Consider the following 19,121-nt stretch of genomic DNA (forward strand, 5'->3'; position numbering starts at 1 on the left):
AGGGAGGGGAGAGAGAGAGAAAGGGGAGAGAGAGAGAGAGAGAAAGGGGAGAGAGAGAGAGAGAGAAAGGGGAGAGAGAGAGAGAGAGGGGAGGTAGATACTGTAGATGGCTGGTTTCTGTAAAGACGGTGACGATATCTGGTCAGGATGTAACTCCAGCTGAATGCTATGTCCCAAATGGCACCCTATTTCCTACAGTATGCACTACTTTAGACCAGGGCACTATAGGCTACCCTAATGTAGTGCACTATATAGGGAATAGGGTGCTATTCTCTGGTCTAAAGTAGTGCACTATATAGGGAATAGGGTGCCATTCTCTGGTCTAATGTAGTGCACTATATAGGGAATAGGGTGCCATTCTCTGGTCTAAAGTAGTGCACTATATAGGGAATAGGGTGCCATTCTCTGGTCTAAAGTAGTGCACTATATAGGGAATAGGGTGCCATTCTCTGGTCTAAAGTAGTGCGCTATATAGGGAATAGGGTGCCATTCTCTGGTCTAAAGTAGTGCACTATATAGGGAATAGGGTGCCATTTGGTACACAACCATCTACTTCCCACTGCTTGCGAACATAACATACACTCTCTTGTTTCTCCATTTAATGACCAAGGCAGGGAGCACTGTTCTGCCTTCCTGCAGCGTTGCCTTTTATCCAAGGCAGCAAAGCCCCTTGAAGTAATATTCTGGACTGAAATGATATGAGATCACTGAAACGCTGAAATTGACTGAAAATAACGTATGGAATTCTTCGGCTGTGGAGGAACAAGGAAAAGGGGGCTTCTTCCGAACTGTGTCGTTTCTCCTGCTAGCACTGAGAATGTTTTAGTGTGTTTACAACACTGAGTGACGGGTGATTAGAGAGGCGTCGTTGAACAGTACGGTATCACGGCACGTAGAGTTCTAATGGTGCCTGATAGGATTTGAACGCTAGCCTGATTCTGATTCTATGGAGGAGGTGGTGTTGTTCCGAGGAAACAGTCAGTGCTTCTTCTCTGTTGTTCTGTGTGGTTCTAGAGCCCTGAGGAGCAGAAGGAGGTGGATGAGGGGAGTTCTAATGTTCTGTTCTGTTGTTCTAGAGCCCTGAGGAGCAGAATGAGGTGGATGAGGGGAGTTCTAATGTTCTGTTCTGTTGTTCTATGTGGTTCTAGAACCCAGAGGCCTTATTTATAACCGTTGTGTAAATTTCACAACATTTCTGTGTGCGGCATTTCTGAAAAGTCTGTGCACGTACAAAAATATTGAGATTGATCAACTTGGCACACTGACCTGTCATAAAACTGGAAACGCCTCCATTCACCTTTTATGGTGACAATAACGCTCTTTATTTGCTGTATAATTTGGAACTATTGGCATTTGGCCACGGCATGCAAAAGACAAATTGTTTTTAATATTTAGTTTGTCAACTGATTATTGGGTTTCTATGTCCTGCCTTGGTATAGGCTCTGACATTAAATAGGCTATGATTCTGTTCGGTTCTAGAGCCCTGAGGAGCAGGTAGTTTAGTGGCTTAAGGCTTAGATTAAATAGGCTATGATGTCACGCTCCTATCCTGCTTTGGTATAGGCTCTGACATTAAATAGGCTATGATGTCACGCTCCTATAGCAAAGCAATACTGCAGCCTACCCATACTGTCAAATATTTGACATAAGCTACCGCTCTATTTACTCAACGTTTGTATTTATATTACCGCTGATATTCATTACTGCATTGTTGGGAAAGGCATTTCACTGTACTTGTGCACATGACAATAAAGACATGAAACTTCATACGTAGGCATACTTCAATGTAAAAGATCAGCTGTTAAATTAGACTGTATAGCGGTGTTATAAACTGCGCTGCCTATGATGTTGTAAAACATTCTATTTACTAGGTTACTAGGTCCAGTTAAATCAGCGATGAACACGGTAATTTGTTGTATGGCTCCTTCGGGAATATGAACCCGTCACGGCCAGAATAGGTGAGGAATGTATTCTAAAAGAGTACAATAAAATCAATAGGAAAATGATTCTAACTATTTGAGATTATCTTCTCACTAATGGCAAATGGTTCCAACATGTAAAGTGTTGTTCCCATGTTTCATGAGCTGAAATAGAAGATCCCAGAATATTTCCATACGCACAAAAAGCTTATTTCTCTCCAGTTTTGTGCTCAAATTGGTTCACATCCCTGTTAGTGAACATTTCTCTTTTGTCATGATAATTCATCCACCTGACAGGTGTGGCATATCAAGAAACTGATTAAACAGCATGATCATTACACAGGTGCACCTTGTGCTGGGGACAATAAAAGGCCACTCTAAAACACAATGCCACAGATGTCTCAAGTTTTGAGGGAGCGTGCAATTGACATGCTGACTGCAGGGATGTCCACCAGAGCTGTTGCCAGAGAATGTAATGTTCATTTCTCTACCATACGACACTTCCAACGTCATTTTAGAAAATTTGGCAATGTGTCCAACTGGCCTGACAACCACAGACCACGTGTATGGCATCGTGTGGGCGAATGGTGTAACCAGCCAGCCCAGGACCTCCACATCCGGCTTCTTCACCTGCGGGATTGTCTGAGACCAGCCACCCGAACAGCTGATGAAACTGAGGAGTATTTCTGTCAGTAATAAAGCCCTTTTGTGGGGAAAAACTCATTCTGATTGGCTGGGCCTGGCTCCCCAGTGGGTGGGCCTATGCCCTCCCAAGACCACTCATGGGCTGCACCCCTGCCCAGTCGTGAAATCCATAGATTAGGGCCTAATTTATTTATTTAAATTGACTGATTTCCTTATATGAACAGTTACTCAGTAAAATCTTTGAAATTGTTGCATGTTGCGTTTATATTTTAGTCCAGTATAGTTTTTTTAATGAATAAGCTTTTTCATCAATTGCACAAAATAATTACTTGCCAGCTTGCAATACAACATTTCAACCACTAGTAAATGTGCGTATGCATGGTATATAGTTTGTGGGGAGGTGAGCACATTCTCACGTCAAGTTACATTTGTATAAATGACAACTTTAGCGTGAAAACTGGCACACGCACATTTTGGGGTATGTTTTGTACGTACGCAACGTTTATAAATGAGGCCCCTGAGGAGCAGGAGGTGAATGAGGGGAGTTCTAATGTTCTGTTCTGTTGTTCTAGAACCCTGATGAGGTGAATGAGGGGAGTTCTAATGTTCTGTTCTGTTGTTCTAGAACCCTGATGAGGTGAATGAGGGGAGTTCTAATGTTCTGTTCTGTTCTAGAACCCTGATGAGGTGAATGAGGAGAGTTCTAATGTTCTGTGTGGTTCTAGAACTGGGGAGGTGTGCCGGTGTAAGACTGGTCCATAGGACCACTGCAGGGGGAACCACTACCTCCCAGGGGAGTTACACACACTCAGGATGTCTGTGTTGTGTGTGTGTGTGATTTAATATGAAATGGTAAACCACTGTGGCAGCAACGTTGAAGCCAGCTGAGCTACAGGGAAGTCTTCAACATTAATTACTCACTGCTGCTGAAGACTTATCATTTGATTGAGTCATAGAAACTCTCTCTCTCTCACACACACACACACACACACACACACACACACGTCCACCTACACACACCGCTGGTTCTCCTGTTGTCTCCACACCCTCCCCATAGGTGTCCCAGTGTGGATCATGTCCTCCCTAATGTAGGTCAGACGCACCTCCCTACTCGGGAAAAATGTTTATTGGGCTGATACACCTCTCTGTCTCTTTCTCTCTCTCCCACCCTCCCTCTCTGTCTCTTTCTCTCTCTCCCACCCTCCCTCTCTGTCTCTGTGTTGTGTGTGTTTGCGTGCCTCCCCCACTCTATCCTTCTCCTTCTCTGCCTCCCCCTCTCTATCATTCTCCTTCTCTGCCTCCCCCTCTCTATCCTTCTCCTTCTCTGCCTCCCCCTCTCTATCCTTCTCCTTCTCTGCCTCCCCCTCTATATCCTTCTCCTTCTCTGCCTTCCCCTCTCTATCCTTCTCCTTCTCTGCCTCCCCCTCTCTATCCTTCTCCTTCTCTGCCTCCCCCTCTCTATCCTTCTCCTTCTCTGCCTCCCCCTCTATATCCTTCTCCTTCTCTGCCTCCCCCTCTCTATCCTTCTCCTTCTCTCTCTCCCCCTCTCTTTTTCTCCTTCTCTGTCTCCTCCTCTGTCTCTCCCTCTCTCTCCTCTCTCATTTTCTCTCCCTCCCCCTCTCTCTCTCACCCTCTGTCTCCTTCTCCCTCTCCCACCCTCCCTCTCTGTCTCTCCCACTCTCTCTCTCCCTCCCTCTCTCTCCCTCCCTCTCCCTCTCTCTGTCTCTCCCTCTCTCTCCTTCTCACTCTCCCTCCCTCTCTCTCTGTCTCTCCTTCCCTCTCTCTCTCCCTCCCTCTCTGTCTCTCCCTCCCTGTCTCCCTCCCTCTCTCTGTTTCTCCCTCCCTCTCTCCTTCTCTCTCTCTCCCTACCTCTCTCCTTCCCTCTTTCTGTCTCTCCCTCCCGTTCTGTCTCTCTGTCCCTCCCTACCTCCTCCTCCCTCCTTCCCACACTCTCCCTTTCCGGGCCTCCCACACTCTCCCTTTCCGGGCCTCCCACAGTGACACCAGGCAGAGAAACCGAGAACCAGCCTCCAAGCCCCAATTAACAGCACAGCTAATTCAGGATAATCAATCATTTCACCGCGGCATTACATTTTTGATATAATTTCCTTCAATCAGCAGACAGAAATACCTCCCCCCACAATGCTTCTACTGAAGTTAGGAGGAGAGCAGAGGAGAGGTGGTAGTGTTATTGTGTGGTGGTTAGTGGAGACTAAGGCTGTGTCCCTAATGCCACCATATTCCCAATATAGTTCACTACTTTGGACTTAGCCTAATGGGTCCTGGTCTAAAGGAGTGCACTATAAAGGGAATAGGCTGCCATTTGGGACACAGCCTGAGACCCACAGCGCTGATCAGTCACTTGGGGCAGTCTCTTTCACGGAGCCATGCAGCCACATCAGTCTGATCCGGGGCCAGGCAGGGAGCCATGCAGCCACATCAGTCTGATCTGGGGCCAGGCAGGGAGCCATGCAGCCGCATCAGTCTGATCTGGGGCCAGGCAGGGAGCCATGCAGCCACATCAGTCTGATCTGGGACCAGGCACGGAGCCATGCAGCCGCATCAGTCTGATCTGGGACCAGGCACGGAGCCATGCAGCCGCATCAGTCTGATCTGGGACCAGGCACGGAGCCATGCAGCCGCATCAGTCTGATCTGGGACCAGGCACGGAGCCATGCAGCCGCATCAGTCTGATCTGGGACCAGGCAGGGAGCCATGCAGCCACATCAGTCTGATCTGGGGCCAGGCAGGGAGCCATGCAGCCGCATCAGTCTGATCTGGGACCAGGCAGGGAGCCATGCAGCCACATCAGTCTGATCTGGGGCCAGGCACGGAGCCATGCAGCCACATCAGTCTGATCTGGGACCAGGCACGGAGCCATGCAGCCGCATCAGTCTGATCTGGGACCAGGCACGGAGCCATGCAGCCGCATCAGTCTGATCTGGGACCAGGCACGGAGCCATGCAGCCGCATCAGTCTGATCTGGGACCAGGCACGGAGCCATGCAGCCGCATCAGTCTGATCTGGGACCAGGCACGGAGCCATGCAGCCGCATCAGTCTGATCTGGGACCAGGCAGGGAGCCATGCAGCCGCATCAGTCTGATCTGGGACCAGGCAGGGAGCCATGCAGCCACATCAGTCTGATCTGGGGCCAGGCACGGAGCCATGCAGCCACATCAGTCTGATCTGGGGCCAGGCAGGGAGCCATGCAGCCACTGGCTATCACTCACTCACTCACACACACATAGGCACACAATGTAGAATCTGTGGTAGTGATGGGGGGGAAAAATCGATAGTTACATATCGCAATATTATTTTTGGACGATATTATATATCGATACATTGACTCCCAAGTATGGATTAGGTAGCGTTAGCTAGCGCTAGTCGGCTGTACCGGCGCCAAAACTCTGCTATTTTTCATCCTATAGCTTGTTCTCCATCTCATTTTTAAATGGTGAGCCAACATATTTTCAGCACTTTTATTTCCCTGACCAATCAAAACTCATTTTCTCATGCTCTCTCCTGTCTCTCTGCAGCAGACATACAGTGAGCGATATGTTTGGACCATCAAATCACAGTATTGAATAGGGAACGTTTAAACTGCAATTATTTTTTTGATGGTTTTCTGATGTTTAAGGAACCGTGCTTCCTTTACTGTAGCTAATTCTACTTCCTGCTTCTCTCTCTGTTTTCACTTTGTCATTTTGGGGTATTGTGTGTAGATTTTGCTGAGGATTTGTATTTATTTTTAATCCATTTTTAGAATAAGGCTGTAACGTAACAAAATGTGGAAAAAGTAAAGGGGTCTGAATACTTTTCCAATGCACTGTACATACAGTGCATACACAAACAACCACATATGCTCTAAACACACACACACACACACACACACACACACACACACACACACACACACACACACACACACACCTACACACACACACACACACACACACACACACACACACACACACACACACACACAGTGTTGGCTGAGAGCAGGATGACAGGGGTTCTCTGGGAAAAGGAACAGAGGGAGAATTTCCCTTCACCAGCTACACTTCCATTACCAGACCCACAACTGGCCCTCCCTCCCTCCCTCCCTCCCTCCCTCCCTCCCTCCCTCCCTCCCTCCCTCCCTCCCTCCCTCCCTCCCTCCCTCCCTCCCTACCTCCATCCCTCCCTCTCTCTCTCTCCCTCCCTCCCTCCCTCCCTCCCTCCCTCCCTCCCTCCCTCCCTCCCTCCCTCCCTCCCTCCCTCAGCACCTGTGTCCCTCCAGTCCAGCTGCTCTCCTCTCCTTCCAGCTCCTCAGTCCTCTGCCAAGTCAGGGGCCCATAGGGCTCTTGCTAAAAGTTGCTCTGTAGTGAATAGGGTCCAGTTTGGGATGCAGTCCTCCTGGCGCTGGCCCATGTTGCACTTGGCATTTCCTCTGAGGCCCTAGGGCCACGCATGACGTGAGGGCCAGGCAGACCCACCCTGCAGAGAGAGAGAGAGAGAGAGAGAGAGAGGTGAATTCTGGGAGAGAAACACTGACTCACTCCAATGGCCAGCTGGACTGGAGAGGGGGAAGGAATGAGGGAGGAAGAGATGGAGCAAGATGGGAGGCAACAGAGGAAAGGAAGAGAGACAGGGAGAGGAAGAGAGCTGGTGAGGAGGGAGAAGCGGAAGGGAAGAGTGTCGGAGAGAGAGAAATGGCACGTTAAGATATGTGTTGAAAAGAGTTCTCACTTTTAGACGTCCCCCTCAGGCTGGGACACAGAAATAAGAGACAGGATCTGCGTCCCAAATATCACAGGGCTCTGGTCAAATCAACTGCACTATATATGGGATAGGGTGCCATTCTCTGGTCTAAACAACTGCACTATATAGGGAATAGGGTGCCATTCTCTGGTCAAAACAACTGCACTATATATGGAATAGGGTGCCATTCTCTGGTCAAAACAACTGCACTATATATGGAATAGGGTGCCATTCTCTGGTCAAAACAACTGCACTATATATGGAATAGGGTGCCATTCTCTGGTCAAAACAACTGCACTATATATGGAATAGGGTGCCATTCTCTGGTCAAAACAACTGCACTATATATGGAATAGGGTGCCATTCTCTGGTCAAAACAACTGCACTATATATGGAATAGGGTGCCATTCTCTGGTCCAAACAACTGCACTATATATGGAATAGGGTGCCATTCTCTGGTCAAAACAACTGCACTATATAGGGAATAGGGTGCCATTCTCTGGTCAAAACAACTGCACTATATATGGAATAGGGTGCCATTCTCTGGTCAAAACAACTGCACTATATATGGAATAGGGTGCCATTCTCTGGTCTAAACAACTGCACTATATAGGGAATAGGGTGCCATTCTCTGGTCTAAACAACTGCACTATATATGGAATAGGGTGCCATTCTCTGGTCTAAAGTAATGCACTATATAGGGAATAGGGTGCCATTCTCTGGTCTAAACAACTGCACTATATAGGGAATAGGGTGCCATTCTCTGGTCTAAACAACTGCACTATATAGGGAATAGGGTGCCATTCTCTGGTCTAAACAACTGCACTATATAGGGAATAGGGTGCCATTCTCTGGTCTAAACAACTGCACTATATAGGGAATAGGGTGCCATTCTCTGGTCTAAAGTAGTGCACTATATAGGGAATAGGGTGCCATTCTCTGGTCTAAACAACTGCACTATATAGGGAATAGGGTGCCATTCTCTGGTCTAAACAACTGCACTATATAGGGAATAGGGTGCCATTCTCTGGTCTAAACAACTGCACTATATAGGGAATAGGGTGCCATTCTCTGGTCTAAACAACTGCACTATATAGGGAATAGGGTGCCATTCTCTGGTCTAAAGTAGTGCACTATATAGGGAATAGGGTGCCATTCTCTGGTCTAAACAACTGCACTATATAGGGAATAGGGTGCCATTCTCTGGTCTAAACAACTGCACTATATAGGGAATAGGGTGCCATTCTCTGGTCTAAACAACTGCACTATATAGGGAATAGGGTGCCATTCTCTGGTCTAAACAACTGCACTATATAGGGAATAGGGTGCCATTCTCTGGTCTAAACAACTGCACTATATAGGGAATAGGGTGCCATTCTCTGGTCTAAACAACTGCACTATATAGGGAATAGGGTGCCATTCTCTGGTCTAAACAACTGCACTATATAGGGAATAGGGTGCCATTCTCTGGTCTAAACAACTGCACTATATAGGGAATAGGGTGCCATTCTCTGGTCTAAACAACTGCACTATATAGGGAATAGGGTGCCATTTGGGATGCAGACTGGATGATTTTTCACCATTTGCATCCATAGTCTTTCAGGCCTTTATCATCAGACACAAAGTGTCCCTTTATGAAGCAGTAGCAGAAGATGCAGAGTACTTAAAGGGGCAATCCCATCCACTCTTAACAGTCCCACACTGGATGTACCAAGCCCACGTTGCCCCTTTTAATAATGGGGTCTGTGTCTTGAGTTCAGGAGATAATAAGGCTTGACAGTCTGTTATTCATAGACATCTGAGCCCAATACTATGAAATATCATTTAATCATCTGTTCCAGTCTTTGATTGTAGTCAACATGTTGCTGTGATTGGGACCAGACTGTTTGTGTATTTACATTTAGCTTCTAGCTGACTGGCTGTGTGTGTGTGTGTGTGTGTGTGTGTGTGTGTGTGTGTATGCATGATTAATTTTTTGTTGTCTCTCTGCCCAGGTAGGAATACTTTTCATTATTATTGTGATTATGATTTTATTGGGTAGGAATACTTTTCATGATTATTATAATATGATTTTATTGGGTAGGAATACTTTTCATTATTATTATGATTTTATTGGGTAGGAATACTTTTCATTATTATTATTGTGATATTATGATTTTATTGGGTAGGAATACTTTTCTGCTAACATAGACCTCTCCTTTCTCTCTCTCTCTCACTCAATTTCAATTTCAATTTAAGGGCTTTATTGGCATGGGAAACGTGTGTTAACATTGCCAAAGCAAGTGAAGTAGATGGTAAACAAAAGTGAAATAAACAATAAATATTAACAGTAAACATTACACTCAGAAGTTCCAAAAGAATAAAGACATTTCAAATGTCATATTATGTCTATATACAGTGTTGTAATGATGTGCATACAGTGGGGGAAAAAAGTATTTAGTCAGCCACCAATTGTCCAAGTTCTCCCACTTAAAAAGATGAGAGAGGCCTGTAATTTTCATCATAGGTACACGTCAACTATGACAGACAAAATGAGAAAAGAATTCCAGAAAATCACATTGTAGGATTCTTTATGAATTTATTTGCAAATTATGGTGGAAAATAAGTATTTGGTCAATAACAAAAGTTTCTCAATACTTTGTTATATACCCTTTGTTGGCAATGACACAGGTCAAACGTTTTCTGTAAGTCTTCACAAGGTTTTCACACACTGTTGCTGGTATTTTGGCCCATTCCTCCATGCAGATCTCCTCTAGAGCAGTGATGTTTTGGGGCTGTTGCTTGGCAACACGGACTTTCAACTCCCTCCAAAGATTTTCTATGGGGTTGAGATCTGGAGACTGGCTAGGCCACTCCAGGACCTTGAAATGCTTCTTACGAAGCCACTCCTTCGTTGCCCGGGCGGTGTGTTTGGGATCATTGTCATGCTGAAAGACCCAGCCACGTTTCATCTTCAATGCCCTTGCTGATGGAAGGAGGTTTTCACTCAAAATCTCACGATACATGGCCCCATTCATTCTTTCCTTTACACGGATCAGTCGTCCTGGAACCTTTGCAGAAAAACAGCCCCAAAACATGATGTTTCCACCCCCATGCTTCACAGTAGGTATGGTGTTCTTTGGATGCAACTCAGCATTCTTTGTCCTCCAAACACGACGAGTTGAGTTTTTACCAAAAAGTTCTATTTTGGTTTCATCTGACCATATGACATTCTCCCAATCCTCTTCTGGATCATCAAAATGCACTCTAGCAAACTTCAGACGGGCCTGGACATTGTCACACTGGACACACTGGCTTAAGCAGGGGGACACGTCTGGCACTGCAGGATTTGAGTCCCTGGCGGCGTAGTGTGTTACTGATGGTAGGCTTTGTTACTTTGGTCCCAGCTCTCTGCAGGTCATTCACTAGGTCCCCCCGTGTGGTTCTGGGATTTTTGCTTACCGTTCTTGTGATCATTTTGACCCCACGGGGTGAGATCTTGCGTGGAGCCCCAGATCGAGGGAGATTATCAGTGGTCTAGTATGTCTTCCATTTCCTAATAATTGCTCCCACAGTTGATTTCTTCAGACCAAGCTGCTTACCTATTGCAGATTCAGTCTTCCCAGCCTGGTGCAGGTCTACAATTTTGTTTCTGGTGTCCTTTGACAGCTCTTTGATCTTGGCCATAGTGGAGTTTGGAGTGTGACTGTTTGAGGTTGTGGACTGGTGTCTTCTATACTGATAACAAGTTCAAACAGGTGCCATTAATACAGGTAACGAGTGGAGGACAGAGGAGCCTCTTAAAGAAGAAGTTACAGGTCTGTGAGAGCCAGAAATCTTGCTTGTTTGTAGGTGACCAAATACTTATTTTCCACCATAATTCGCAAATAAATTCATTAAAAATCCTACAATGTGATTTTCTGGATTTTTTTTCCTCAATTTGTCTGTCATAGTTTACGTGTACCTATGATGAAAATTACAGGCCTCTCTCATCTTTTTAAGTGGGAGAACTTGCACAATTGGTGGCTGACTAAATACTTTTTTTCCCCACTGGGTAGGAATACTTAAAAAAGTTAAAGTACAAATGGGAAAATAAATAAACATAAATATGGGTTGTATTTACAATGGTGTTTGTTCTTCACTGGTTGCCCTTTTCTTGTGGCAACAGGTCACAAATCTTGCTGCTGTGATGGCACACTGTGGTATTTCACCCAATAGATACAGTGAGGGAAAAAAGTATTTGATCCCCTGCTGATTTTGTACGTTTGCCCACTGACAATGAAATTATCAGTCTATAATTTTAATGGTAGATTTATTTGAACATTGAGAGACAGAATAACAACAAAAAAATCCAGAAAAACGCATGTCAAAAATGTTATAAAGTGATTAGCAATTTAATGAGGGAAATAAGTATTTGACCCCTCTGCAAAACATGACTTAGTACTTGGTGGCAAAACCCTTGTTGGCAATCACAGAGGTCAGACGTTTCTTGTAGTTGGCCACCAGGTTTGCACACATCTCAGGAGGGATTTTGTCCCACTCCTCTTCGCAGATCTTCTCCAAGTCATTAAGGTTTCGAGGCTGACGTTTGGCAACTTGAACCTTCAGCTCCCTCCACAGATTTTCTATGGGATTAAGGTCTGGAGACTGGCAAGGCCACTCCAGGACCTTAATGTGCTTCTTCTTGAGCCACTCCTTTGTTGCCTTGGCCGTGTGTTTTGGGTCATTGTCATGCTGGAACACCCATCCACGACCCATTTTCAGTGCCCTGGCTGAGGGAAGGAGGTTCTCACCCAAGATTTGACGGTATATGACCCCGTCCATCATCCCTTTGATACGGTGAAGTTGTCCTGTCCCCTTAGCAGAAAAACACCCCCAAAGCATAATGTTTCCACCTCCATGTCTGACGGTGGGGATGGTGTTCTTGGAGTCATAGGCAGCATTCCTCCTCCTCCAAACACGGCGAGTTGAGTTGATGCCAAAGAGCTCAATTTTGGTCTCATCTGACCACAACACTTTCACCCAGTTCTCCTCTGAATCATTCAGATGTTCATTGGCAAACTTCAGACGGCCCTGTATATGTGCTTTCTTGAGCAGGGGGACCTTGCGGGCGCTGCAGGATTTCAGTCCTTCACGGCGTAGTGTGTTACCAATTGTTTTCTTGGTGACTATGGTCCCAGCTGCCTTGAGATCATTGACAAGATCCTCCCGTGTAGTTCTGGGCTGATTCCTCATCGTTCTCATGATCATTGCAACTTCACGAGGTGAGATCTTGCATGGAGCCCCAGGCCGAGGGAGATTGACAGTTCTTTTGTGTTTCTTCCATTTGCGAATAATCGCACCAACTGTTGTCACCTTCTCACCAAGCTGCCTGGCGATGGTCTTGTAGCCCATTCCAGCCTTGTGTAGGTCTACAATCTTGTCCCTGACATCCTTGGAGAGCACTTTGGTCTTGGCCATAGTGGAGAGTTTGGAATCTGATTGATTGATTACTTCTGTGGACAGGTGTCTTTTATACAGGTAACGAGCTGAGATTAGGAGCACTCCCTTTAAGAGTGTGCTCCTAATCTCAGCTCGTTACCTGTATAAAAGACAACTGGGAGCCAGAAATCTTTCTGATTGAGAGGGGGTCAAATACTTATTTCCCTCATTAAAATGCAAATCAATTTATAACATTTTTAACATGCGTTTTTCTGGATTTTTTAGTTGTTATTCTGTCTCTCACTGTTCAAATAAACCTAGCATTAAAATTATAGACTGATAATTTCTTTGTCAGTGGGCAAACGTACAAAATCAGCAGGGGATCAAATACTTTTTTCCCTCACTGTATGGGAGTTTATCAAAATTGGGTTTGTTTTCGAATTCTTTGGATCTCTGTAATCTGAGGGAAATATGTGTCTCTAATATGGTCATACATTTGGCAGGAGGTCAGGAAGTGCAGCTCAGTTTCTTCCTCATTTTGTGGGCAGTGTGCACATAGCCTGTCTTCTGTTGAGAGCCAGGTCTGCCTACGGCGGCCTTTCTCAATAGCAAGGCTATGATCACTGAGTCTGTACATAGTCAAAGCTTTTCTTAAGTTTGGGTCAGTCACAGTGGTCAGGTATTCTGCTACTGTGTACTCTCTGTTTAGGGCCAAATAGCATTCTAGTTTGCTTAGTTTTTTTGTTAATTCTTTCCAATGTGTCAAGTACAGTGGGGAAAAAAGTATTTAGTCAGCCACCAATTGTGCAAGTTCTCCCACTTAAAAAGATGAGAGAGGCCTGTAATTTTCATCATAGGTACACGTCAACTATGACAGAAAAATTGAGACTTTTTTCTCTCCAGAAAATCACATTGTAGGATTTTTAATGAATTTATTAGCAAATTATGGTGGAAAATAAGTATTTGGTCACCTACAAACAAGCAAGATTTCTTGCTCTCACAGACCTGTAACTTCTTCTTTAAGAGGCTCCTCTGTCCTCCACTAGTTACCTGTATTAATGGCACCTGTTTGAACTTGTTATCAGTATAAAAGACACCTGTCCACAACCTCAAACAGTCACACTCCAAACTCCACTATGGCCAAGACCAAAGAGCTGTCAAAGGACACCAGAAACAAAATTGTAGACCTGCACCAGGCTGGGAAGACTCCATCTGCAATAGGTAAGCAGCTTGGTTTGAAGAAATCAACTGTGGGAGCAATTATTAGGAAATGGAAGACATACAAGACCACTGATAATCTCCCTCGATCTGGGGCTCCACACAAGATCTCACCCCGTGGGGTCAAAATGATCACAAGAACGGTGAGCAAAAATCCCAGAACCACACGGGGGGACCTAGTGAATGACCTGCAGAGAGCTGGGACCAAAGTAACAAAGCCTACCATCAGTAACACACTACGCCGCCAGGGACTCAAATCCTGCTGTGCCAGACGTGTCCCCCTGCTTAAGCCAGTACATGTCCAGGCCCGTCTGAAGAGTGCATTTGGATGATCCACAAGAGGATTGGGAGAATGTCATATGGTCAGATGAAACCAAAATAGAACTTTTTGGTAAAAACTCAACTCGTCGTGTTTGGAGGACAAAGAATGCTGAGTTGCATCCAAAGAACACCATACCTACTGTGAAGCATGGGGGTGGAAACATCATGCTTTGGGGCTGTTTTTCTGTAAAGGGACCAGGACGACTGATCCGTGTAAAGGAAAGAATGAATGGGGCCATGTATCGTGAGATTTTGAGTGAAAACCTCCTTCCATCAGCAAGGGCATTGAAGATGAAATGTGGCTGGGTCTTTCAGCATGACAATGATCCCAAACACACCGCCCGGGCAACGAAGGAGTGGCTTCGTAAGAAGCATTTCAAGGTCCTGGAGTGGCCTAGCCAGTCTCCAAATCTCAACCCCATAGAAAATCTTTGGAGGGAGTTGAAAGTCTGTGTTGCCCAGCGACAGCCCCAAAACATCACTGCTCTAGAGGAGATCTGCATGGAGGAATGGGCCAAAATACCAGCAACAAATACAAATGCATTTCCGATTTCTTTGGTGAAGTCCAGGTTCCTGCTTTTTAGGCCAAAGGCAGATGACCTCAGGCCTTGGATATCCCAGGATGAAATAGTGAAGACTTTGTGTTCCATAAAGTGTCTAATGTTGTTAGTCGTGTGGTTTGGCCTCAGGCCAGTAATTGTGAGCAGAGCCTGCTAAGCATCTGGTACATGCCATTGGCTTGGCTTGTACTAGCAAGCTTGGCGGTTTTGGAGCAGTGGCATCTTCCTTGCTTAGTGGCCTTTCAGGTTATGTCGATATAGGACTCGTTTTTACTCTGGATATAGATACCTTTGTACCTGTTTCCTCCAGCATCTTCACAAGGTCCTTTGCTGTTGTTCTGGGATTGATTTGCACTTTTTGCACCGAAGTACGTTCATCTCTAGGAGACAGAACGCGTCTCCTTCCTGAGCTTTATGACGGCTGCGTGGTCACATGGTGTTTATACTTGCGTACTATTGTTTGTACAGATGAATGTGGTACCTTCAGGTGTTTGGAAATTGCTCTCAAGGATGAACCAGACTTGTGGAGGTCTACACATTTTTTTCTGAGGTCTTGGCTGATTTCTTTTAATTTTCCCATGATGTCAAGCAAAGAGGCACTGAGTTTGAAGATAGGCCTTGAAGTACATCCACAGGTACACCTCCAATTGACTCAAATGATGTCAATTAGCATATCAGAAGCTTCTAAAGCCATGACATCATTATCTGGAATTTTCCAAGCTGTTTAAAAGGCACAGTCAACTTAGTGTATGTAAACTTCTGACCCACTGGAATTGTGATACAGTGAATTATAAGTGAAATAATCTGTCTGGAAACAATTGTTGGAAAAATTACTTGTGTCATGCACAAAGTAGATGTCCTAACCGACTTGCCAAAACGATAGTTTGTTATCAAGAAATTTGTGGAGTGGTTGAAAAACGAGTTTTAATGACTCCAACCTAAGTGTATGTAAACTTCCGACTTCAACTGTATGTCCCTGGAGGGTAGCATCCTGTACATGTCCCTGTGGAGGGTAGCATCCTGTATATGTCCCTGTGGAGGGTAGCATCCTGTATATGTCCCTGGGGAGGGTAGCATCCTGTATATGTCCCTGTGGAGGGTAGCATCCTGTATATGTCCCTGTGGAGGGTAGCTTCCTGTATATGTCCCTGTGGAGGGTAGCATCCTGTATATGTCCCTGTGGAGGGTAGCATCCTGTATATGTCCCTGTGGAGGGTAGCATCCTGTATATGTCCCTGTGGAGGGTAGCATCCTGTATATGTCCCTGTGGAGGGTAGCATCCTGTATATGTCCCTGTGGAGGGTAGCATCCTGTATATGTCCCTGGGGAGGGTAGCATCCTGTATATGTCCCTGCGGAGGGTAGCATCCTGTATATGTCCCTGTGGAGGGTATCATCCTGTATATGTCCCTGCCAAAAATCAAAGTTTATCTAACTCTAAATCTATATTTATTGTAAAAACATGCTGACAAATGCAGGAGCAATGTCTTTGAGCTCGCTCTCTCTCTCTCTCTCAGCTCTGTCACAACTATCTCTCTCTCTCTCTCTCTCACGCTCTCTCTGTCTCTCTCTCTCTCTCTCTATCTCACGCTCTGACTCTCTCTCCCTCTCACACTCTCTCTCTCTCTCTCTCTCTCTCTCTCTCTCTCTCTCTCTCTCTCTGTCTCTCTCTCTCTCTCTCTCTCTCTCTCTGGTTTCTCTCTTATCTTTCCTCTCTCTCAATTCAATTCAATTCAATTCAATTTGCTTTATTGGCATGACATAACAATGTAAATATTGTCCCTCATCTCATGGCAGGCAGCAATGTAGTGCGTTGCCAACCCACAGCTCTCTGCGTCCTCCCCCAACAGGACGGGAAGCCTATCCTCTCTCTCTCTCGCTGTGCACTGGATATCGTCTGGCACAGAATTTTTGTCAATTCATGAAAACCCACGTTCGTATTTCATCTGTTATTATAGAACTAAGTCTATCTACCATACCAGGGAGTGAGACGAGAGAGAGAGAGAGATGGAGAGAAGGGGAGTGAGGGAAAGAGTGAGGGAGAGCGTATGTAGACACTGAGACACTGAGACCCTCAGGATACAAACACTCTCTCTCTCTCTTTCTTTACCTATTTCTCTCTGCCACTGTAGAGGGGGTCTGACACACACACACACCAGGCACACACACACACCTCAGACACACACACACACCTCAGACACACACACACACACCTCAGGCACATACACACACCGCAGACACACACACACACACACCTCAGACACACACACACACACCTCACACACACACACCCCTGACAGGAGCATGAGAGGTGGATGTATGAGAGGAGAATACAGCAGAGGAAGATGAAGATAATAGATTACTACAGCAGAGGAAGAGGAAGAGAATAGATTGCTACAGCACAGGAAGAGGAAGATAATAGATTGCTACAGCAGAGGAAGAGGAAGATAATAGATTGCTACAGCAGAGGAAGAGGAAGATAATAGATTGCTACAGCAGAGGAAGAGGAAGATAATAGATTACTACAGCAGAGGAAGAGGAAGATAATAGATTGCTACAGCAGAGGAAGAGGAAGATAATAGATTACTACAGCAGAGGAAGAGGAAGATAATAGATTGCTACAGCAGAGGAAGAGGAAGATAATAGATTGCTACAGCAGAGGAAGAGGAAGATAATAGATTGCTACAGCAGAGGAAGAGGAAGATAATAGATTGCTACAGCAGAGGAAGAGGAAGATAATAGATTGCTACAGCAGAGGAAGAGGGAGATAATAGATTGCTACAGCAGAGGAAGAGGAAGATAATAGATTGCTACAGCAGAGGAAGAGGAAGATAATAGATTACTACAGCAGAGGAAGAGGAAGATAATAGATTGCTACAGCAGAGGAAGAGGAAGATAATAGATTACTACAGCAGAGGAAGAGGAAGATAATAGATTGCTACAGCAGAGGAAGAGGAAGATAATAGATTGCTACAGCAGAGGAAGAGGAAGATAATAGATTGCTACAGCAGAGGAAGAGGAAGATAATAGATTGCTACAGCATAGGAAGAGGAAGATAATAGATTGCTACAGCAGAGGAAGAGGAAGATAATAGATTGCTACAGCAGAGGAAGAGAATAGATTGCTACAGCATAGGAAGAGGAAGAGAATAGATTGCTACAGCAGAGGAAGAGGAAGAGAATAGATTGCTACAGCAGAGGAAGAGGAAGATAATAGATTACTACAGCAGAGGAAGAGGAAGATAATAGATTGCTACAGCAGAGGAAGATAATAGATTGCTACAGCAGAGGAAGAGGAAGATAATAGATTGCTACAGCAGAGGAAGAGGAAGATAATAGATTACTACAGCAGAGGAAGAGGAAGATAATAGATTGCTACAGCAGAGGAAGATAATAGATTGCTACTGCAGAGGAAGAGGAAGATAATAGATTGCTACAGCAGAGGAAGAGGAAGATAATTGTTTCACCAGCCAGTGGACTATTGCGATGTAATTGACCCTGATGAAGTGGATAGCCTTTAATACAGGCCCTGGGTAGACATTTATAAAACATAATAATGTTTAGACTCGCCCCAGCACACCCCTCACCCATCAGAGAGAATCCCTTAAATAGAGGTGTCAAGGGGAGGTAGAGAACCCCTTACCTAGAGGTGTCAAGGGGAGGTAGAGAATCCAGTAAATAGAGGTGTCAAGGGGAGGTAGAGAACCCCTTACCTAGAGGTGTCAAGGGGAGGTAGTGAACCCCTTACCTAGAGGTGTCAAGGGGAGGTAGTGAACCCCTTACCTAGAGGTGTCAAGGGGAGGTAGTGAACCCCTTATCTAGAGGTGTCAAGGGGAGGTAGAGAACCCCTTACCTAGAGGTGTCAAGGGGAGGTAGAGAACCCCTTATCTAGAGGTGTCAAGGGGAGGTAGAGAACCCCTTACCTAGAGGTGTCAAGGGGAGGTAGAGAATCCCGTAAATAGAGGTGTCAAGGGGAGGTAGAGAACCCCTTACCTAGAGGTGTCAAGGGGAGGTAGAGAATCCTGTAAATAGAGGTGTCAAGGGGAGGTAGAGAACCCCTTACCTAGAGGTGTCAAGGGGAGGTAGTGAACCCCTTATCTAGAGGTGTCAAGGGGAGGTAGAGAACCCCTTACCTAGAGGTGTCAAGGGGAGGTAGAGAATCCCGTAAATAGAGGTGTCAAGGGGAGGTAGAGAATCCCGTAAATAGAGGTGTCAAGGGGAGGTAGTGAACCCCTTACCTAGAGGTGTCATTAGAGAACCCAGGTAGAGAACCCCTTACCTAGAGGTGTCAAGGGGAGGTAGTGAACCCCTTACCTAGA

The 19,121-nt window shown here is 45.5% G+C and overlaps 1 protein-coding gene across 1 annotated transcript in view; it reads left to right on the plus strand.

Moving 5' to 3' along the window:
• Window positions 1-7,162: 7,162 nt before the first annotated feature.
• The window catches only part of LOC311121717 (double-stranded RNA-binding protein Staufen homolog 2-like), a gene marked incomplete at both ends in the record, with an annotated part of 22,969 nt that continues 11,010 nt past the window's right edge, over window positions 7,163-19,121 (plus strand). Inside the window, one exon of the mRNA XM_084196178.1 lies at window positions 7,163-7,212. Within this exon, the coding sequence (XP_084052304.1) occupies window positions 7,163-7,212 (50 nt within the window). The remainder of the gene's footprint in view (window positions 7,213-19,121) is intronic.

The sequence above is a fragment of the Coregonus lavaretus genome (assembly GCF_964263955.1).
Source record: "Coregonus lavaretus genome assembly, contig: HAP1_SCAFFOLD_3114, whole genome shotgun sequence".
Lineage (NCBI taxonomy): Eukaryota > Metazoa > Chordata > Actinopteri > Salmoniformes > Salmonidae > Coregonus > Coregonus lavaretus.